Source organism: Bombina bombina, chromosome 1 (assembly GCF_027579735.1).
Source record: "Bombina bombina isolate aBomBom1 chromosome 1, aBomBom1.pri, whole genome shotgun sequence".
In the NCBI taxonomy this organism is placed as follows: domain Eukaryota; kingdom Metazoa; phylum Chordata; class Amphibia; order Anura; family Bombinatoridae; genus Bombina; species Bombina bombina.
Window position 1 is genome coordinate 1,447,872,502 of NC_069499.1, and position 24,527 is coordinate 1,447,897,028.

The 24,527-nt window shown below is 42.0% G+C and overlaps 1 protein-coding gene across 1 annotated transcript in view; it reads left to right on the plus strand.

Annotated features, from left to right (window-relative positions):
* The window catches only part of LOC128652656 (intelectin-1), a 72,689-nt gene extending 49,727 nt beyond the window's left edge, over positions 1-22,962 (plus strand). Inside the window, exons 7-8 of the mRNA XM_053705589.1 lie at positions 5,022-5,125; positions 22,308-22,962. Coding sequence (XP_053561564.1) covers positions 5,022-5,125; positions 22,308-22,460 — 257 coding nt within the window. The 3' untranslated portion in view covers positions 22,461-22,962. The remainder of the gene's footprint in view (positions 1-5,021; positions 5,126-22,307) is intronic.
* The last annotated feature ends 1,565 nt before the right edge of the window (positions 22,963-24,527 follow it).

A 24,527-nucleotide genomic window follows, 5' to 3' on the forward strand; every position in this document is an offset into this window, starting at 1 on the left:
TATCCACCAGAAGTATACAACAATTGATATTAAAAGTCAAGTACATTAGAAACACACACAATGCCATTCAATTTTCCTTATATTGGCAGTGAGAGTCCACGATAACATTCATAAACTATGGGAAATACTATACCTGGCCACCAGGAAGAGGCAAAGACACCCCAAACAAGGCTATAAATATCTCTCCCACTTCCCCTTCCTAATGAAATAAAGACATTTGTCATGGATTGGCTCAGGAGAGCGGGGATCATATATCTATATAAATCTCAATAGAGTATTGGTATATATAATACTGGTTGACACTGGTTTTCTCATGCCTCTTCCCAGTGTAATGTAAATCCCCTGTCTGATAACGTGTTGTGTTTCACACTAAATTAGAGACTCAGGATAGGTAAGATGTCCTCTCTTTCATGGCATTTTATTTAATAAAGAGGAGGTGTAAGTCTTGACCTGTGCCTAGGTTGTATCCAAGGTGTGCTTCCCTAACCCCTTTGACAGACGGAAACTTGTCGCTGGTAAACCAGAGTACAGAGAAGGGAGGAGATGTGCTTTGTCACGTTGGACATTAGAAGACCCAGTTAAAAGTGACAAATATAGGAATGTATAAGTGCAGCACTCTTTGCTGGTCCCCCGGTCACCCTGGTCAAATTGTGCAGACTGCTCCTAGGCAACCTATGGGGTTACTTTAGTAATGGGCAGAGAAGTTGATCTCTGCCATAGGCAGTGTTTTCACGCCATTACCGCTCTAGATCTGATGCACAATAGTGTGGTGGTAGAGCAGTATCAACATGGTTAGTTTAATCCAGAGGTGGTAAGACGCCCTAAACTTGGCTTTTAAGGGGGCAGTTGTGTGCGTTGGGACCCGCTGTGCTGTTCTCAATATCTGATTACATTACAATGGGCGACTCCAGGTAGAGTCCGGTGGAACCTTCTTCGGCAGGGTCCCATTACCTATAATAGATTTATACTCTGTAGATTGGTTACCGTGAACCCGATGACAGAACTCTATTATTCCTGACATACTTATTATCTGAGATCATACTCAGTGGCCCAGGGAATTTGATCATGGTAGAGGCACCCTGCACATTGCCTAGAGTATATCCTTCTAGGATCCCTTAGTCCTCGATATAAAGGAATATCCCTGTCCAGCAGCCCACGTGGGGGACTTTGGTTACTCTGGGCCTTGGGTGGAGAGCGACTCAACTCCGGCTGAGTTTATTTGTCGACGACTTCATGGCCCATATATGGGCAGATGTGTTCGATACGCTAGGTGATTAAAGGGTGTGGACTAGTGTCCCTTCCATAGCTAATGCTATATCTACTACAACTAAACTCCAGAGTGCTTCAACCTCTTCAACAGAGGAGGGATATTTGGAGGGATATCTCATAGTGCTATCTCTTCAGTCTGGCACTTTGTTTCAGCCAGCAAAAGGTATTGCTGCGGTCACAGAAGCAGCCATGCCCTGGTGTAACTCGATGGCTAGTAGGATTAAGGTGCCTACCCCAGAGGAGAGCCAGGATCAGGTACGCTTTCTGGGATTAGCGAATGCCTACTTCAAGGTAGATATTCTACCAGTTCTACTCATCAATGCTAAGAACTCTGGTGTTGCCGCTCTGGCTAGGCAAGCTTTATGGCTTATGTCACGGCCAGAGGATAATGCATCTGAGGCCGGTCTTTTACCATTACCTGTCAATGGTAGGGACTTGTCTGATCAGTCCTTGAGCGCCCCCATCAACTCAGTCAGGAATGGCAAAGGGTTTCCCTTAGCAGGATAAAAGAGGTATATCTAAAGAGAGGTGTGCCACAGCGCATCACTCTGTATCCCATAAAACATCCAGGAAGTGTCCCAGCAGCTCTATGGAGCTAGGCAGCCTAAAGGGCAATCCTGATGCTGCTAGTCGATGTGAGGGAACTAGGTCTGACTTGACGTCAGCTCGTGTAGGAGGTAGACTCTTATTCTATCTGATGGATTAGTCCCGTTCAGTCTGGGACTCCTGGGTGCTGGATATTATTCTTCATAGTTACAGGATCTGTTTCAAATCACATCCCCTCCAAGGGATAATTTCTTATCCTCAAAGGTTCAAGAGCATTACCTTAGAAGGGAGGCTCTCTTTCTTATCTTATTATTCCTATGGGAGCTATAGTCTTTGTTTCTCGGTTTCTACTCTGCTCTCTATGTAGTTTCCGAAAGGGAAGGAGTATTCCATCCTATTTTGGACCTGAAGGAACTTAACAGATCCATACAAGTACCGATATTTAAGGTGGAATCCTTGAAGTCCTTTCTCCTCCTAGCTCAGGAGGGCCAATCTACGTCAACCATTGTTTTGAACAATGCTTTCCTCCACATCCACATCCCAATGCATAGGGATTACTTTTGCTTCCTTTGAGTTGCCTTGCAAGATAGGCATTACCAGTTTGTAGAACTTCCAGATGGACTGGCGATGGCCCCACAAGTTCTCACTAAGGTTCTGGGGGCTCTGTTGCTGTTGTCCGTCTCCAGGGAATTGCAGTAGCTTCTTACCTGGCGGCTATTCTGGTTCAAGCTCGATCCTTGCCGGTGGCTCAGGACCACACTCAGAAACTTCTCTCGTGTCTTTGGGCACATGCTTGAAGAGTTAATTTGGAGAAGCGTTCCCTTGTTCCATCTACAAGGGTTTGAGTTTGGGAGATATTTATGGACTCTGTCAGTATGAGTCTCTCTGATCAACGCAGGGAAGCGCTTCAGAAGGCATGTTCTCTACTTCTTTCTAACGCCCATCCTTTGGTTGCTCAATGCATGTAGGTGGTAGATCACATGATGGCGACATCTAACACTATACCGTTTGCCTGGTTTCACATTGCAGAATGTCTAATTGGATGCCGGGACGAGAGTCTCTTCCATGTCTGTTCACTTAGATCTTAGTTTTCATTATCCTTCCTGGGTCGTAATTTCAGCGGAGGTGAGTTTGTCTGGTTGGGTTGCTTCTTGTGGTTCTCCTAAGGCACAAGGTTCTTGGGGCAGAGAGGAAGGCTCTCTCCCTATTAATATTCTAGAGTTAAGAGCTATCTATAATGCTCTCTTAGAGTGGCCTCATTTGGCTTATTCTTGGTCTATCCAATTTCAGATAACATCACGACTGTAGCCTATATCGACCTCCAAGGAGGTACCCAGAACCCTTTGACGATGCGGAGAGGAACCAATGTCAACTTTCAGCTTTGCACATCCAGGGGGTGGAGCATTGGGATGTAGATTTGTTAAATAGGCAGACTCTCCATTTGGAGGTGTGGTCCCAAAATTGGGAAGTTTTTCAGGAGATAAACCGTCGATGGTGTGTTCCATACATAGATTTGATGGCTTTTTCACTTCAATACCAATGAAGTATGGTGCCAGGACCAGGGATCCTAAGGCAGGGCTAGTTGATACGCTTCTGGTCCCATGGAACTACATATTAATTTATCTGTTTCCTCCTATTGTTCTTCTTCTCCAAGTGGTGACTCAGATCAAAAAGGATCTGGATACTCTGCAACTAACTGCCTGGAGACTAAATGGTTGAGGGATAATTATATCCTGAGTGATCTTCCTTGCTGGCCTGTTTTAGGCTCCTTACACTGATTCGTTCAGTGTTTTCTCTTCTTGTGTATGATGATTCTGTGTCTACTTCATCTGTCTCCAGGAGGCTCTGGAGACGGACTGGTAGGTCTGTTTGTTTGGTATCATATTGTAATCTTTACTGTTTGGTTGGCTACGTCGCATTTGAGCTTGTATTAGCTTTAGCTTGTTATCGGTTACTTCATAGGAAGCATGTTAGTTTTGAAGTTTCTTTTATGGAGCTTTGTTTGAGCTTCTGTTTTTGAGTCTGTGTCTTTAAGAGACTGTGTTAATTTTGAGCTCTCCATCATTCTGGAGGGAAGTTTCTCCTTTCTGGTGGTTGAGAGCCTTTTTGAAAACACCAATGGGGAAATAGGCATGGCACCTTTATTTGGGGTCTTTGGCTTGGGCTTTCAGGTCGAGATCTCAATTGAGTGGTTGAGCAGTTCTGTACTGTAGTTGCACTTTTTCTTTTTTTTTTTGTATTTTTTCCCGCCCGCTTGGTTATTGGTTTCCCATAGGTAATGAATGTTCGTGAGGACTCTCACTGCCAATAGAAGGAAAACTAAAATTAATCTTGCCTGATAATTTAATTTCCTTCTTGGCAGTGAGAATCCACTACCCCGCCCAAACATTATTTGTGAAGCGGCAGCAGTCATTTGCATTGTTTGGGTTGTCTTTGCCTCCTCCTGGTGGCCAGGAATGGTATTTAACATAGGTTATGAATGTTCTTGTGGACTCTCACTGCCAAGAATGAACTGAAATTATCAGGTAAGAATAATTATTTTTTTTTACTGCAGAAGTAGAATATTGTAGTTACGTGCACAATAGTCTCTTCTACTTGTGTACTGGAGCAGGAAACACTATGCGCTTGCAATCTGTACACCTTAGAAAGACTACTGTATCGTCTGAAATTGGTGTGGGAGAACAGAGCTTTTTCATGTGTAAGTAAAATGTTTCCTTAGCAAAGTAGCAGAGATTGTGTTGGTGTGTTGTAAGCTTCATAAAATCACACTGTGGGCAGTACAGGACCAACTCAACAGAGGGTCCTGGTGCAAATTGTTTTTTGGGACTCCCCCAAAAGGTAACTCAGTAGTAAGCAATAGTAATTATATACATTTTATAGGTATTTTGAAGATAGATAGATAGATAGATAATAGATACCATTGCATGTGCTGCACCAGTGGTAGTTCCGCCCCTCACTACTGTAGGAAATACTGCAGATGAAATTATGTTTGCTGTGTAAATAGAATTCATACTTTAAATTGTTATAAGAATTTAATGTATACTATTTATACACATTTCAATGCTTTATATTTTTTAGCCTGCTAATTGTACAGAGTACTAAGCTGGGGCAGCAATGCACTACTGGAAGTTAGCTGATGATTGGTGGATGCACATATATGCCTACAGTCAGTTATATATTCTCTGAAAATATATTTGTTTTCACAGAGGAGTTTACGGCTGGGTTTATTCAGTTTCGTGTTTTCAATGCTGAGAAGGCTGCACTCGCTTTGTGTCCTGGAATGAAAGTAACCGGATGTAATACAGAACATGTGAGTATATGCGGAATAGTAATATAGGTTACCCCTATTGCAGAAGTGCCATAAAGAGCGTAGCTTCAAGACTGCGTTGGCTTACTAGGACACCAGTAGATTTTCCAGTGGGCTGTAGCAGCTGTTGCTGGCCAGCTACAATTTAAGGGGGTGGTGCTGATGGTCAGGTGAAGCAGCTGAATCGCCTCTTTTCTTCTCTGAGCTATATGTATTAAGGTCACAAAGTATTTCCTTGCAAGTTAAATTTCCTAGACCATCTACCATTTGAATAGTTTCTAGTGTCTAGATAACTTAAACTCTGGATAATCTTTTTCACACTGTGAAAGGGTTTATTGGTGGAAATTGGGTTGTAGGGTGCCTATATAACAAGAATCTGACATTTTTTGTTTAATACAAACTAACATAATTTAATTCTAAAACAAATTGGGAGGTGTTAGGGCTGGCACTAGAAATGTTGGGGCCCCTTACTAAACCATTGATTGCTCCAACAACCCCCCGTGCAATTTTTGGCTAAGAGACTAAAATTAAATACACATGGAAACACTCACACAGACACACACTAACTCATCCAATAACACAGACATGCACTAACACAGAGGCTAACAGAAACACATACACACACATACACACAGACACTAACAAACAGAAATTATAACAAAGTTTGTATAACGCTGCCCAGTGGATAAAATACTTTGTAAGCATCGGAATGGTGTATACCAGGATACATATAACAATGCACAGGTGAGGTTAATGCAGTCTAGCAATTTGTAACAAACACTTGACACGGCGGTCTCATCACATACTTCACCCGCACACCCGCATTCACCTTAGCCCTTCTTTACCTTTCCGTGAAGGCGGAAGTCTTCCACTTCTCTCGGCTAGGCTCACTTCTGTGTAGACGAAAGGGTAGTCGCGCTATGAAGCACGACCATCACTCTCTCTCCAACTCCGGTTCCACTGCAAGCGTGTGCGGGACTTACCGATCGGATGTGACGTCAGTGCTTCCTTCACATTCTCACCGGTCTGTATCCAATCCGTGCCTCTGAATAGGCCAATGCTCCTCTGTATGCCGATATAGTCTGGGACTTAATAAAGAGAGTTCCTCTACTCTCAAGGAAAGTATCAAGAAAAAATGTAGCAAAGTCCCAGTAGTAGATTAATAAAAACAGAATTTTATTAGTATCGGGTTAAAACATGAGAAAAATTGTTTGTAAAAACATAGAAAGGTCTAACGCGTTTCGGCTAGCTCTTGCCGTAATCATAGACCATCTGCTACATTTTTTCTCACTAACAAACAGACACACACTAACACATACAATAACACATACATGCACTAATGAACACAGACCCTCACTAACACAGAGACTAACAGAAGCACACACTAACACGTATACACAGACACACACTAACACATACACATAGAAACACTAACACAAACAGACACAAAAACACTAACACATACACACAGACACCCTAAAACAGACACATATTAACATACACAGACACACAGAGACACTAACAGGCTCTAACACAAATACAGACACATACAGAAACTAACACATATCTGATTACAAGAATAGTTTATTTTCTTTTTTTTGTTATCCAGGTCAATTCCTTTCCTTGATTTTTTACCACAAGATGTAAAAAAAATAAACAAGCAATTTTAAAATGTTATGTTGTTGGACAGAACTGCAGAGCAACATTAACACCAACAAGAGAAAGAGGCAGATTATATACTTTAGCTGTCAACAATTTAGACATATGAGAAATTTAAAGACAATGTTTTATCTATATATAGGGGGCATAAAAACAGGGATCTCAAATAATTGATTGTGCCTAAGTGCTACTAATCAAAAAACTAAATAATTTGCCTATAAAGAAAAAAAATCTAGGAGCCAATATATATATTAGATTTTGCACAGCAAATGATGGAAATATAAATACAATCAGCCAGGCTCAAAATAAGGAAATGTATAAGCCAAAGAGAGCTGCATCACTTAGCTTGCAGCCTATAAGGACGAATATAGTAGACGATCACAGCACAAGGAATTCCCCCTGTAACCCCACTTGTTTTTTAAGATATTTTGACTGCTGCTGTCCTCTGACCTGTTGCTCTCTTTACCCCTTTCCTGCTCTCCCCCTCAGTATCCCCACAGGGTGCTGTCAGTTACAGTGAGGGATAACAGACTGCACTGGGATAGTGAAGGGGAGGACAGGGAACAGTTCAGAGAGCACTTGGTTGTGCTCCTTGGGCCCGATCCGATATGCAGCGTTGCCCGCAAAAGCCGGTGACGCCAAATTTTGTGCTGGTTGGGTATCCTATATACGGCGTAACCTAGAAGTTACGCTCGTATATTTCTGCCTTCGGCCGTAGTTTTTTGGCCCATAGACAGGTATACCAAACCAGTGCAGTTTGGTATCCAATATACAGCGTAAGGACTTACGTGGCGAAAATGGAGAAATCTTACTCCATTTTCACCTCGCCACAAAATGCAGGCGTAGTAAGCCTTATGCTGTGTATTGGAGCCCCGTAACTCCCTAAACTGGCTGCAAAATAAAACCTAACACCTAACGCATGCGCAATGTCTATCTACCTGTCAATCGCGATCCCCGCCGCATCCCTAATAAAGTGTTTAACCCCTAAACCGCTGTTCCCGGACCCCGCCGCCACCTACATTAAATGTCTAACCCCCTAATGTGATCCCCCTACACCGCCGCCACCTACATTAAAATTATTAACCCCTAATGTAATCCCCCTACACCGCCGCCATCTATATTAAAATTATTACCCCCTAATGTGAGCCCCCTACACCGCCGCCACCTACATTAAAATTATTAACCCCTAATGTGAGCCCCCTACACCACCGCCACCTATTTTAACTATATTACCCCCTAATCTAATCCCCCTACACCGCCGCTACCTGTATTAAATATATTAACCCCTAATCTGATCCCCCTACACCGCCGCCACCTATATTAACCCTAATTATATTAGGGTTAATATAGTTAATATAGTTATTATTTTATATATATATAAACTATATTAACCCTATCTAACTCTAACACCCCTAACTTAATTATTATTAAAATAAATCTAAATAATATTAATAATATTAACTAAATTATTCCTATTTAAAACTAAATACTTACCTATAAAATAAACCCTAAGATAGCTACAATATAATTAATAATTACATTGTAGCTATTTTAGGGTTTATATTTATTTTACAGGTAACTTGGTATTTATTTTAACTAGGTACAATAGCTATTAAATAGTTAATAACTATTTAATAGCTACCTAGTTAAAATAATTACCAAATTACCTGTAAAATAAATCCTAACCTAAGTTACAAATACACCTACACTATCAATAAATTAATAAACTACAAATATCTAAACTAAAATACAATTAAATACACTAAACTAAATTACAAAAACAAACAAAACACTAAATTACAAAAAATTAAAAAAAGATTACAAAAATTTTAAGCTAATTACACCTAATCTAAGCCCCCTAATAAAATAACAAAGCCCCCCATAATAAAAATATTTCCCTACCCTAATCTAAATTACAAAAAGTAATCAGCTCTATTACCAGCCCTTAAAAGGGCCTTTTCTGGGGTATTGCCCCAAAGTAATCAGCTCTTTTACCTGTAAAAAAAAAAGAACACCCCCCCATTACAACCCACCACCCACATACCCCTACTCTAACCCACCCAATCCCCCCTTAAAAAAAACTAAGACCGGCGGTCCTGTTCCAGGCAGAGAAGTCTTCTTCCAGGCGGCGACCACTTCTTCTTCCAAGATCCAGCCGGCGCGGAGCGGAGGAGTTGAAGACTGGAACTGAAGACCGGCGACACTGGAACTGAAGACCGGAGCTGGAGCTTGCAGGATCCTCTTCATACGATCGCTGCCGTACACTGAATAGGAATTCAAGGTACGCAATTAAAAATGGCGTCCCTTGAATTCCTATTGGCTGATTTGAGCCTTCAAATTCAAATCAGCCAATCGGATGCGAGCTACTTTAATTCTATTGGCTGATTTGAATAGCCAATAGAATAAGAGCTACTGTAATTCTATTGGCTACTGTAATTCTATGTCTAGATTTCTGGACATCGCTAGTTTGTCAGACTTGGCACTTTAGCATCTGACGGCGCCGTATATAAGATAGCTCGAGTTGCGAGCTGAAACTACGGGCAGCGCAGGTTTCCACGCTTGTGCCGAAACCTGCGCCGTATATCGGATCGCGCCCCTTATCTGAGGCAGTAAATTTGAAAGAAGCAGCAATGCTGGAATGGGCACTGCTGCTATGATCATTAAAGGGACACTGAACCCAAATTTTTCATTTCGTGATTCAGATAGAGCATGAAATTTTAAGCAACTTTCTAATTTACTCCTATTATCACTTTTTCTTTATTCTCTTGGTATCTTTATTTGAAATGCAAGAATGTAAGTTTAGATGCCTGCCCATTTTTGGTGAACAACCTGGGTTGTCCTTGCTGATTGGTGGATAAATTCACCCACCAATAAAAAAGTGCTTTCCAGAGTACTGAACAAAAAAAAAAGCTTAGATGCCTTCATTTTCAAATGAAGATAGCAAGAGAATGAAGAAAAATTGATAATAGGAGTAAATTAGAAAGTTGCTTAAAATTGCATGCTCTATCTGAATCACAAAATAAATAAAATTGGGTTCAGTGTCCCTTTAAGTTACAATAAATAAAATGGACTTTCTATCACAAGAACTAGGCACCTTGCTGACGCGTGGCCTCCTCTGCTCCCAGCATGCAATTAATTATGGGCTGAATAGCACTTGAATAGCACTCAGGGGGCCAGGGTACCTGTAATAGCACATTCTCACATTGTACCAAACTAACTCCCAGTGCCTTAAACTGATGGTAAATCCGAGCATTTAACAAACGCTATGATTTACCATCACTAAACATAAACTCCAGTTTCTGTCATCAGTTACTAAAAACAGTGCTGACCCTATCTATGCTGAAGTCGTTCACTAAACTCAGCGCCTCTGGCCGCTGACGGCACAGCGCTCTTCTTCAATGAGGTGACGTTTCCACCTGAAAACCAATAGCCGTGCGTTTTAACTGACATCCTAGTACGGCTATTGGTTTACAGGTGGAAACATCACCTCAATGGTAAAGAGTGCTGTGCCTCAGGCCACCTGCTGCAGAACACTATTTTTTTAATGAGATAACGTTTTCACCTCTTAAAGAGACAATCTAATTGAAAATGGTTATTGTTTAAAAAGATAGATAATCCCTTTATTACCTATTTCCCAGTTTTGCACAACCAACACTGTTATATTAATATACTTTTTACCTCTGTGATTACCTTGTGTCTAAGCCTCTGCAGACTGCCCCCTTATTTCAGATCTTTTGACAGACTTGCATTTTAGCTAATCAGTGCTGACTCATAAATAACTCTACAGGAGTGAACACAATTATCTGTATGGCACACATGAACTAGTGCTGTCTAGCTGTGAAAAACTGTCAAAATGCACTTAGATAAGGGGCGGCCTTCAAGAGCTTAGAAATTAGCATATGAGCCTACCTAGGTTTATCTTTCAACAAAGAATACTAAGAGAATAAAGCAAATGTAATAATAAATGTAAAGTTGTTTAAAATTGCATGCCCTGAATCAGGGAAGTTTAATTTTGACTTGACTGTCCATTTAAATAAGGCTGCAACTGCAGTCTTGCTGTATAAAGATGATGGCATGCTGTGGTCTGTATACACTGTGCATAGCAGGACAGCTCTGTATACTAGATCACAATAGCCCCAAAGACTGACTGACTCAAATATCCATTAAGGAAATGCAGCAGCCACTTTTGCCTGCTTACCCCAAAATCGTGAGATAATTGTTTAGGCCAAAACTAAAGTCAATTAGCTAGAGTATTATTTGTAACTAGTCCTAAAGCCCGTTGACACGGGCCGTGTTGTGTGATGTGATATTTTTTTTTTTTTTTTTTTCTCTCTCTCTCTCTCTCTCTCTCTCTACCCCTCTCTCTCTCTCTCTCTCTCTACCCCTCTCTCTCTCTCTCTCTCTCTACCCCTCTCTCTCTCTCTCTACCCCTATCTCTCTCTCTCTCTCTACCCCTCTCTCTCTCTCTCCACCCCTCTCTCTCTCTCTCTCTCTCTACCCCTCTCTCTCTCTCTCTACCCCTCTCTCTCTCTCTCTCTCTCTCTCTCTACCCCTCTCTCTCTCTCTCTACCCCTCTCTCTCTCTCTCTACCCCTATCTCTCTCTCTCTCTCTACCCCTCTCTCTCTCTCTCTCTCTCTCTCCACCCCTCTCTCTCTCTCTCTCTACCCCTCTCTCTCTCTCTCTACCCCTCTCTCTCTCTCTCTCTCTCTCTCTCTCTCTCTCTCTCTCTCTCTACCCCTCTCTCTCTCTCTCTCTCTCTCCACCCCTCTCTCTCTCTCTCTCTCTCTCCACCCCTCTCTCTCTCTCTCTCTCCACCCCCTCTCTCTCTCTCTCTCTCCACCCCTCTCTCTCTCTCTACCCCTATCTCTCTCTCTCTCTCTCTCTACCCCTCTCTCTCTCTCTCTCTCTCCACCCCTCTCTCTCTCTCTCTCTCTACCCCTCTCTCTCTCTCTCTCTCTACCCCTCTCTCTCTCTCTCTCTACCCCTCTCTCTCTCTCTCTCTCTCTCTCCACCCCTCTCTCTCTCTCCACCCCTCTCTCTCTCTCTCTCTCCACCCCCCTCTCTCTCTCTCTCTCTCCACCCCTCTCTCTCTCTCCACCCCTCTCTCTCTCTCTCAAACAGTCAGTGCACCAAGCCAGTGCACCAATCTGCAGCAGTCTGTTGGTTCAGCGGGGGAGCTGCAGTGCTTTTGGCTCCAGAACAGAATTCTGCCTGTGTGTTTAACTCTTTGCAGAAGTTAGCACATGCAGTTATTTACACTATTTGCCGTTGACCCCTATGTGTTTAATTAATAAGAGTACATAATGTTTGCACTACAATGCGTCTTTTAGCAGTTGTAGAACATGTCATTCTAGAATCCCCTCTGTGCATGATGTATCCTCTGTAATGTGGGTGACTGGGTCCTGTGTGGCTTCCTAAAGCTTCAGGGCTTGTCAGTAAGTCTCAGTGCTTCCTTATTTCAGTGCCCTTCCTCCAGACAAACACTGAGAGGAGAGGTCTGTCAGGCAGCTGTGAAACCTGATCCTATTTATTACGCTGCAGGGAGGGAGGAGAGACACTGCAGGAAACTATTACATAGCTCTGGAGAGTTTCCAAGCACCAGCCAAATACTTATTGGTCTCTCCCGACTCCCTGACGCTGAGGGTGAAAGGTGAACAGGAAGCAGTCAGGCGAGGAGGAAGGTGTCCATGGCGAGGGACGCCCGGGGGGATCCCAGGATACAGGGGACATGTGTGATCCCCTCCACACACTGCTGTAAGTGAGACACACCTCCTCTCTCTTTACAACCTAAAAAGGTGATCCACTGCTAATGCAGAATGGTGCTGCACTCAGCCTTTTTGCTGTCCTAGGCCTGCCATGCAATAGCACCATAACTTGTTGCTTCCGTCATCTCCCGCTCAATTCTTGGTCTCTTAAACTTCCCCGGGAGCCGGAGCTAAGCAGTGTGTGCAGCGGAGCCGTAACCCTAACAATATAGGGCTCTATCTGGTCCTACATTGTCCTATGACTCCTATGCTGCTCCGGTCCTGAGCGGGAAACCCCTGCCTGACCCTGGTCAGCTGTAGGTCCTGCTGCCGGGTCCTCGCGCTGCGTTCCCCCTGCGCGTGCGATCATCTCTGCTGCCGGGTCCTCGCGCTGCGTTCCCCCTGCGCGTGCGATCAGCTGCAAGAGTTTGTCTGAACTGCGCATGACGGCTTCAGACAAACTCTTGTCTTTTATAATATAGGATGTGGCATTCTGTTAAGTTTAATATTTTGACAGTTTAAATTTCCTAACTTACTCAGCAAAGAAACAGCTCTATCTGCTGCCAGGTGCAATTAGCCTTCCTGAGATCAGTCCAGTTCAATCACCTTGCCTCCTATCATGATACCATCCCTGCAGCTGCAGGGCAGCACCGGAGAAACAAAAACAGGGAAATACAGCTTCTATACCCTCCAAACTTTCCGGGTCCGCCCTCCTTACTCTTGTCAAGAAAGCTACAAAGTTATAAGCTGCACGCGGGAAAGCTTTGCTGGAACAAATGGGAAATGTAGTTCCATTTTATTTTATTTTTTTTATTATTTTTTTTAAACTTTATTTATTAACAAGAATCCAAGACATACATGGCGAGCATGGTCACAATGACATAAATATAACAAAGTGAACATTTATGGAATAAAGCAATTTTACAGATCATATTGTAATAGGTAGAGGAGAAATGATATCTCCATGCATGTCCCAGGACTCAACTTTTCCCATTTATATTTTGCAAACAAACAAATAAGAAAAAGAAAGATCAAAACATATAAGGGGAGAAAGAAAAGGAGGAAAAGATAAAAGAAAGTCACACGACATTTATACTTACCCAGAGTACCTCCGGATCCCCCCCCTCCGACCGGCAGATCACTCATGGGCATGATCTGAGGACTGACACCACTTGCCCCTAAGATTTTCACTGAGGACATATTGACTATTCTTAAAGGGAAAGAGAACCCTATCTCTCACTGAGTCTGGCAAATGCAACAAATAAACTTCCCACTTACGGAGAAATCTCTTTACCCTTTTCTCAGGATCACCCCTAGTATCTGCCTGCTCAATCAACATCTGATTATGTATGGTTTTAAGCAATTGCTGGAAAGGCAGGGTTTGACTCCCCACCCACTCTGTCAAGATGGTCTGCTTAGCTAGCATGAGAACTGTGGTTAAGAAGATGTCATGTTTATATGTCTGGTCTCTGGGTAACAGGAAGATCACATGTTGCGCCGAGAGGGTCACAGTTTGTTTAGTTAATTTAGTTAGCCAATACGAGATTTTCTGCCAGAATTTTTGTATTTTGGGGCAACCCCAAAGTAAGTGGATCCAATCAGGAGATTCAAGGCAACATTTGGTACATGAATTAGAAGCCCCCTGAACCCATTTAGCGCGTAAACCAGGAGTGATATAGGCTTGATGTAGAAATTTCAAATGGGATTCCCGCAATTTCGCAGATATAGTACTTTGATGTGCCCTCTCGAAGCTCGTAGCGATCACTGATGAGTCTACCTCTAACTCCCTAAATTGAGACCACTTTGATGCTAGACCCTGAAGCATGGAGTCCTCAAAGTGACGGAGTAGTAAAGTGTATGTGTGTGATAACCTGAAAGAACCCAACTTCGCTAGAGCACAGAGTCTATCCAGATTGGAAGGTTCTGTGGGTAATAGACCCTTAGAGATTAAGGTGAATATGTAGTGCCTGCATTGGAAGTATGCGAACTTATGCGTGTGTGGTATGTTGTAGCGTGATTGAAGGTCCTGAAAAGGCAATACCTCTAAAGTCAGGGGACGAAAAAATTGGTGAAGTCGTGTAAGTCGCAGTTGCTGCCATGTCTGGAATGCCTGTGTGGTATACCCCGGGAGAAAATCCAGGTTGCCTTGTAATGGGAGATATTTACTTGTCAATCGGTGTAGACCCCAGAGTTTACAAATCTTGGCCCAGGCTCTCAATGGATCTCTGAACAGTATATGGTTTTGTATAAACGGGGATAGGGATTTCAGGTTTGCATAGGGCAGGAAGGCCAGATGGAGAGGTTTGATGATGTTGGATTCTAGGTCAGGAACAGTGTAGCAGCTCTTCTCCACCAGCCAGTCCAATATAAATCTGGAGAGGGCCGCCCAGTTGTACCACGTTATATTGGGAAGGCGGAGCCCACCCCTCCCCACTGTCATTGCCAAGGGAGTCCTACCTATTCTATGTTTTTTGCCCTGCCAAATAAAGGTTCCAATAGCAGATTGTAAGGATGCCGCATCCTTCTGCGTAAGGAGAAGGGGCAACATCTGTAGTGGATAAAGAAGTTTAGGCAGGGCAACCATTTTAAAGAGATGTACCCTACCAGAAAGAGAGAGGGGAAGCTTCGCCCATCCCACCAACATCTGCCTGATTCCATTAATAAGCCCACCAAAATTGAGGGAATATAACATATGAGGGTTAATATGTATCCATATGCCTAAATATTTGAAACTGCCTTGAGTGGTTTTAAGACCAAAGTCCGCTAAGTTCAAATTGTCGGAATTTTGCAACCAAGTGGCCTCTGATTTATCAATGTTGATCTTGTACCCCGAAAACTTGCCAAAGTCATTAATTACATCTAAAAGAGGACGCAAATTAATGCGAGGGTCACCCACAAAGAGCAGCAGATCATCTGCATATAGTGACAGATGTTGCTTTTGATCCTGTATCTCCAGACCGGCACAATGTTGCCTGATATAAGACGCCAGGGGTTCGATGGCTAAGTCAAAAAGGAGAGGAGAAAGGGGGCATCCCTGTCTCGTTCCCCGTTGTAATGAGAAAGAGGGGGAAAGCTCTCCATTGATTAAGAGGGAAGCCTTAGGGGCTGTGTACAACCTCTGCAGAAAATCAGAGAAGTCACCCAGCACGCCGAAGCGCGACAGCGATGTGTGTAGATGGTCCCATTCGATTCGATCAAATGCCTTCTCGGCGTCCAGCGCCAAAAGGCAGGCGTCTGGCAGCCGAGAAGGGGTCTGTGCGTGTGCATTGTACCAATAGTGGGACATGACGCCAAGTGTCTTTCTAATATTTATCACTGAGGACCTGCCCTTTATGAATCCCGTTTGATCTGTATGAATTATGTGTGGCAGGATCTTCGCCAATCTGTCTGCTAGGATTTTTGTTAAGAGTTTATAGTCCCCATTTAACAGGGAGATCGGGCGATATGAGGAAGTCTGGGTGGGATCTTTATCAGGCTTCAACAACAGACAGATGTTGGCCTCAGAGAATCTATCATTTAATTGTTCAGTGCCCGCCAAGTAGGCCGAGTACAAGGAGGAGAGAACTGGTGCCAATTCCTCTCCTAATAACTTAAAATATTCCGCAGGCAGCCCATCTGGGCCAGCTGCTTTGCCCAATTTACTTTGCCTTATAGCTCTAAGAACTTCCTGAGGATTAATAGGGGAGTTCAATGAGGAGGACTGCTCCTCAGTGAGGCTGGGAAGTTGCACTGCATCCCAAAAGGCACGTTTTGCTTCCACATGAATAGGCTGTTTAGAATATAGGGAAGCATAGTAGTCTACGAATTCAGACATGATTTCTCTGTCTTTGACAATTAATGAGCCTTTAGAATTAATAGCAAGAATTTGGGATTTAGGTTTAAAAGATTGGACTAACCTGGCCAGTAGTTTGCCGGCCTTATTACCATGACGGTAATAACGACCCTGCCGGTGAATATTGGCTTTGTTATCTTGTTGGGCCAAGAAAGTATCTCTCGTCTGTTTAAGGTCGTAGTATGATTTTCTAGATGCAGGCGTAGGAGTGTTTAAATAATTATTATAAGCAGTAGTGAGTTGGGAAAGAAGAGTCCCGTCCACCTTTGTAAGTTGTTTTTTATGATGAGTTGCAAAAGAGGAAATGTGGCCTCTCATCACCGCCTTTGAAGCGTGCCAAAATAGATCTGGGGTTCCAGAATGACAGGCATTATCAGATACATAATGTGCCCAGGAGGCTCTTAAATGTTGTCGGAACTCAATATTGTGATATAGGTGGAGAGGGAATCTCCATCCTCTATTTAGAGGCTTGGGGGGTTGGGGCTGCAGTAATAAAGAGATTGGGGCGTGGTCTGAAATGGTGACCTGACCTATGCTGGTGGAGAAGACCTGTGGAGTTATGCTTGGGGAAGTTAGAAAGTAATCAATGCGAGATAAGGTGTGGTGAGATTTTGAAAGGCAAGTGTAATCCCTCCCATCTGGATTTCTAGCTCTCCATACATCTAGCAGATTCAGAGTTTCTTTGAAGGATCCAATTAGGGACACTTCACGTTTATATCTGAGCAGATGCTTTTTTAAAGTTCTGGAAATTGAGGGATCTTTAAACCTATCCAGTGGGAGAGCCTGAGCCAGGTTGAAATCACCTCCCATTATTAAAGGGGCACTATGTGTGGCCAAAATTGCCAATAGACTAGTCCAAAAGTGTGGGTCATGGACATTGGGGCCATACACATTACAGAGAGTATATGTACAAGTGTTGATCTGTAGTGATGCTATTATGTATCGTCCTTTTTTGTCTATTTCCACTTCTGTTAAAGAAGCTGCTAACCCCTTGCGTACTAGAATTGCAACTCCTCTTTTCCTACCCTCCGAAGGGGAGCCCAGAATCTGTCCCACCCAGCGAATTTTCAGCTTCTCATGTTCCTCAGCTGTCAATTTTGTCTCTTGGAGCAAGGCAATATCCGCTCTTAGGGAGTTTAGGTGGTGGAGAATTCTACTTCTCTTTGCCGGGACGTAATGCCCCCCACATTCCACGCTACTATTTTACGGGGGAGAGTCATGTCTACAAAGTGCATAGATAAGTGTGTGCGACCTAGTGAGTAGTATCCCAACCCGTGTCTCATAAGATGTCTGAGGTAGGCATAGGAGTAATTGACTTACAGCTGAGGGAAGGAATAGACGACTCCTCAAGAATGGATGGCAAGATGAAGGAGGGGGAACCGGAGGCCTCCAGGTCACACTCCAGCAGTCACTACAAGAGGAGTATAAACATAATGCAGCATTAATATCACATATGAGAAGGAGGAAAGACACCAATACTGTCCTTGCATTGATAAATACTGTTGTGACAGCAAGCTGTCTATGAAATTGAAAGGATAATAAAGTCACATTACAGTAGCAGAAAACTTGACATCTCAGATCTAGGGGATTGTCCACAAGAGGGCAGGCTAAAGATAATAAAGCCTTATAGAACCGTAAAGCATTAAGAATAGCCTTAGGGAAAAATAAGGTACCAAAGGTTATTGCATATATCGGGGGTCGGGCAGTGGGTCCTAGGAGGTCTGATGGGGGTGTGGGTAAATAAAGATATTGTTCATGTATGATATCAATATTCTGGGGCCATAACATTAATGCCACGGCAATAGTTGTATATGAGAAAGGGCATATAGTGTACATAAAGCTTCTATGAGGATCTATAGTGGGCCAGTCAGAGGCTGGGTATGTTAAAGAGTGGAGAAGAAACCAAAAATAACTAAGAACTGTCTTAAAAGTGCGAATGTGGGAACCCATATTTAAGTGCAACCAATAATATCTTCCAACCACATTGATGTTATGCATCACAAAACATAAACTTTTGCAGACAATGCGACAACAAAAAGAACAAGCTGCCTCCTGCGGGGCCATGTCCCCGGTTCCGGTCAGGACCTGAAAATATAACCAGAACCATGAACCCCGCAGGAGCCAGGTGCACAGTGTGAAACCCTTGCAAACAGAGCAATAGCAAATAGAGCAAGTTGTCTCCTGCAGGGCCGCGCCACCGGTCACAGTCAGAATTGTAGAGTATAACCAGAGCCACAGACCCCGCAAGAGCAAAATACACATTATAAGAAACATGATATGCAATTTAAGAAACTGTGAGCAATGATACTTAATACAGTCTCATCATCCATTGTCCTGCTTCCGTTCTGACGCGAGATATGCCTGTGCTGCCGCAGGCGAATGGAAGGTTTTGGGGCCTGAGAGGCTCTGGATCTTTAGGGTAGCTGGAAACATAAGCGCAAATTTACGCCCCTGTTCATGCAGAGTGGAGCAAATGGAAGCAAAGTCTTTGCGTCTTCTGGTAACTTCTACAGAGAAATCCTGAAATAGCAAGATGCGGTGGTCTTCAAAAATAACTTCTTTGGCCGCCCTGTAGGCTCTTAGGATTGCCAGCTTATCTTGGAAATTAAGGCATTTAAAAATGACTTGTCGTGGCTTCTCCTTGGAGTTTTCCAAATATCTATTGGGGCCTATGCGATGTGATCTCTCTATGTCTAGAGGTAGGCAGTCCTGAGGTAGGCCCAGAATTTTTGGAAGGGTCAAAGCAGCAAATTCTAGCAGATCTTTATCTTTAACTGATTCAGGGATGCCTATGATTCGAAGATTATTTCGCCTACTGCGATTTTCTAGGTCTTCCACTTTATCCATCAGCTGCTGGTTTTGTTTTAATAGACGTTTTAAAGAAACCTCTGATTCTTGCTGTCTGTCTTCAACCCCTGAAATTCTTTGCTCTGCAGCTGACATGCGGGTGGAAAAGAGCCGCACTTCGCTGGTTAAGGTGTCAACACCAGCCTGCAAGCTATCCATTTTCGGTAAAAAGAAAGCCTTAAGTTCTTGTAAGAGCGAGGAATGATCTCCTGGCGAGTTGTTTTCAACATCTGCAAAAGATGGATTGGCCTGTGTTTCAGTTAGAAGCTTTTGTCTTTTTTCCTGGTTTTTTGAGCGGTGGCTCATGGTGCTACTTGAAGGCGAGAGCAGCCTGTGAAAATATTCGTCTACTTTCATAGAACCAGGAGCAGAAAAGTCTGAAAAAGTTGGAACACTTGTAGAGAAACCACCAGATGGTTCTGTTGCACTATGTGACGTAGCAGCCAGGGAGCAATATGGAATGGAGATTTCAAAGGAGAAAAACAAACAATAAAGTTGCAGGTATTACATCCTAAGTTTCAGATGTATGGTAGGAAAAAATTTAGCTATACCAGCTATGCAGGGTATAATGTTTCTCTCCCTTATCCAGCAGGCCGCCCACACTCAACTGTTAGATCCCAAATGTAATCCTGAAAAATTAAGCTATACTAGCTTTAAGTCCTGAAATGTTCGTATAGATCAATATGCAGTTAGAACAAAGTTTAGTGCAGCAACTGTGGATATATAAAGCACCCCCTAGCAGCACAGAAGCACCAGAGGGTATTGATGGCTGATGTCGTCTTGGGGAGAGTGTATCCACTTATACTTTAGCACTCATGATGAGGGTATTTTTATGCCTTGTTTAAAAAAGTTAGTGGATTGGGGTTAACTGTGGTAACAAAAGCAATGATGTGTGTAATCGCAGCAGTTTTATATCAGTCCAGAATGCGTAATGTCTCCCAAGGTACCCTTTACCTGAACACCGGTTTGTTGTAGCCTGTGTCTGGAGTGTTGCAGCATTAACCGCTTGTATATTAAGCTGCGGTACTTTCTCTGTTAACCCGGTCTATCCGGCAATGACACCGATAGCCTATTTACTTGTAGGGCTCCGATTGAGCTACAAACACGGAGCCGTTAGTGGGGAGGGATCCGTGAAGATGGCGTCGATCAGCGCTGCCGTTCATGCCGCGTGGCACAATTTTCTTAGTCTTCCGAGGTGAGGGCGATTTTTCTGCCCTCCACGATGGTTCTCCAGCCAGCTGGGGTATGTCAAAAGGGTAACCCAGCAAGGTAGTGTCGTGGGATAAGGCAGCTGGCAGCAATTAACACCATATATGTGAAGCAGATTCACGGAGCTCTTCACTCCTGCTGCCAGCCGCTAGCTCCACCCACCGGAAGCCTCCCATTTTATTTTTTTTATTGTACCCACATTTATCAAGGCTGCATCTCTTAACTTAATCAGCCCTGATTTGTTACCAAAGGGGTCCAGAGGGGGGATAATTACCCCTTGGTGCACCCTTTTGATTTTTACTGCCAGCCAAGCTTATGAGGAAACAGTGGTCCCAGGTCCCCAGCATGCAATTAATTATGGGCTGAATAGCACTTGAATAGCACTCAGGGGGCCAGGGTACCTGTAATAGCACATTCTCACATTGTACCAAACTAACTCCCAGTGCCTTAAACTGATGGTAAATCCGAGCATTTAACAAACGCTATGATTTACCATCACTAAACATAAACTCCAGTTTCTGTCATCAGTTACTAAAAACAGTGCTGACCCTATCTGTGCTGAAGTCGTTCACTAAACTCAGCTTACTAAAAATAGCGTTCTGCCGTTGGTGGCCTGAGGTGCTCAGTGCGGCAAAAGCTGCGGAGAAATAAAGGAACTTTCAGCATGAAATATTTTAGAGAGATCTGAAGAGTAGAGGAAGTGATTTCTGCAAGCATCTACAGATGGTTGGATAGTATTGGGCAAAATCTATAATTGTATGCTGATAGACTTTTTCTTCTTATGTTGTCCTGATACTGTAATATATAGCTGCTCATGCTTTACTGAAAAGTTAACTCTAAAGAGACAGGACATAGAAAATAAATTATAATAATATTAATGCATGGGGCTTGTCCATAAAAGCAGAAGGAAGGAGAAGCTATAGACTGACGTTTGTCATAAACCCAAATTTAAAAAATCAGGAATAAAAGCTTAGCAGCCGGACCATTTTTGGTTCAGCACCTGGGTTGCTACATTTAGCCACCAATCAGCAAGCACTACCCAGGTGCAGAACCAAAAATGGTCCGTCTGCTAAGCTTACATTCCTGCTTTTCGAATAAAGATACCAAGAGATCAAAGACAAATTTATTATATGAGGAAATTAGAAAGTTGCTTAAAATTAAATGCTCTATACAAATCATGAAAGAAAAAAATTGATCATGTCCACCCGGCACTTGTTAAATCTACCCCCTAGAATCAAAAGGCTACATTGAGGTATCAAGCCATCAGAAGTTGTTGAGGTAATGAGTCAGAATAGTACAACTGGTACAATCTAGAAATCAGATTAACAAAACCTGTAATAAAGATATGTAGATTACGATTAAAGGGATAGTTAAGTCCAAAAAAAAGTTTATGATTAAAATAGGGCATGTCATTTTAAACAACTTCAACAATTTTTCTTTGTTCTCTTGGTATTCATAGTTGAAAGCTAAACCTAGGAGGTTCATATGCTAATTTCTTAGACCTTGAAGGCTGCCACCAATCTGAATGCATTTTGATCACTAGAGGGCATTAGTTCATGTGTTTCATATAGATAACATTGAACTCATGCATGTGAAGTGACCTAGGAGAGAGCACTGATTGGCTAAAATGCAAGTCTGTCAAAAGAACTGAAATAAAAGGGCAGTCAGCAGAAGCTTAGATACAAGGTATTTACAGAGGTAAAAATTGTATTATAACTGTGTTGGTTATACAAAACGAGGGAATGGGTAATAAAGGGATTATCTTTCTTTTTAAACAACAAAAATGCTGGTGTTGACTGTCCCTTTAATGCTAATAGTCCATTTATTATAATAAAAATTTCATGAATAGACTTTTTTTCTTACCATCTTTGTTATCTATTTTTATTTTTTCAGCATTGCATTGGTGGTGGAGGTTACTTTCCAGAGCAAACCCCAAAGCAGTGTGGAGACTTCACAGCCTTTGATTGGGATGGTTATGGAACTCAAACAGGATGGAGCAACAGCAAACAAATTACTGAAGCAGCGGTCTTACTTTTTTATTATTAGCAATAACAACAAAATTTAACTGGAATGCTATAAATATATATATAATACTAAGGAAACATATTCAGGGATCATAGCATTTTATATATCAGTTATAATAGATTTTTAGTGACAATGCTGGGTTTACTTTCTCTCTCTGGGCCGATAATCTAAAGCTCTCTGCTTTAGAAGAATGTGAGTACTGGTGTGGTTTAGCCTTAGACAGGGGCTCACCTCCATACCTTTGCTATATTTGCTAACTAAAATGTTTTACTTTGAGAATATCATGGTGCAGTACATACATATATATATATATATATAACTAGCCCAGATGGAAAAAGTTACTAGTCCACTCAATGTTGAAGATAGGAAAAGTGATTGTATTTTAATCGACCACTAGAATTTCTTACTCTTCAGGGACTATACATATATACATATGTGTGTGCATCAAATATGAGAATATGTGATATATATTTAGTAATACAAATTAAACAATCAATAAAATACGAGTCAATCATGCAGCAAATTGAGTTTTCTATTTTTCTTTCAAACACACCACTGAACTTGATTCATCTCTTCCTTTCTTATTGTTTGTGTTAGTTATTTTTCTTTAGTGGATTATTGTTATGTTTGTCTTTTTGGTGGAAAACAATTTTTTTTTACCTCTTTTGTACTTGGCAACTATTTCAATTTCTTTTAGAACATTTCCACTTTTTTGTACTGCGTAAACTTAAATAGTATACTGTAAAATTAGATTTCCCTAAATGTGTTTCCAATGACTTATACCAGTTATACCAGCAACAGAGTTTAAAATGACATTGTTCATTCAGGTTTATTTTTGTATATTAAATAGCTATATCTGCTAACTGAAACCACAACCAAATGTAAATGGGCTGAGATTATAGGGAGAACAGACAAAAGCCTCTTCAAAGATCCAAAGGTCACAGGTTCAAATCCCGGCAGGGCCGACTCAGCCCTTTAACCTTCTGCAGTCGATAAAGTGAATACCATAAATTGGGTAATAATAACAACTATTACTATTCAGCTGCCGATTTGGTTAATTCCGAGAGCGAGCGCTGAAAAAGCGCTTTGAGTCCCACTGGGGATTTGCATAATCAATAAATGCATGATAAAAAGACAATGCAATAGCACTTAGGGGCCGATTTAATAAATGGCGGTGAAATGCTGGTGCAATACTGCCCCCTGCACATTCGCGGCCAATCGTATCTGATCGAGATGATTGAAGTCCGCCACCTCATGCATATACATATATTTTGTGAATTCTTGCACATGCTCAGTAGCAACTGGTGACTCAAAAAGTGTAAATATAAAACAACTGTGCACATTTTGATGATGGAAGTAATTGGAAAGCTGTTTAAAATTGCATGCTTTATCTGAATCAAGAAAGTTTAATTTTGACTTGAGTGTTCCTTTAACGTAAAATCTTCATCTTATTTCTTACTGTTTATTTAAAAACTAATACATAGAGGACAATGTAAAATGAACATTTGAGTATACCTCTGTCACACACACCCTGGGGGTATGATTTCATACATTTTTTAGTTTTTCTATAACCAGTACAGGTACAAATCCCCAAAAAATAAGGATTCCAAAATTCGCAATTATTCCAAAATCCAGACTTTTACATATTTTTTAAAAAAAAGATTTGTTTTTAAAAATGACCATATTTCATATTTGTTTTTCGTGTTCCAAAATGCACATGATAGTCTATATTTATTTCAAACAACTATTTTCCTTTCTGATTACAGCACAGTACTATATGTCTGATATAATATATAAAATATATTACAAATGAAATGAAACTACCTTTAGGTTGCCTGTATAAGCTGTATCATGACATGTAATTAATGCCTAAATGAGATAAGATATTGTTGCTTACACTTGGTCCGATCCCCTCTCCAAGCTTTCACATTTTACAGATGCAAATTTACAAATATTCTGAAATCCAAACTATTCCTATATCCAAACCTTTTCTTGTCCCAGTCAGTTTGGATAAAGGATTTTGTACCTGTACTTAAAGGGACAGTCTCAAACAAAATATAAGATAGAGGTGCACTGATAGTCTATGCT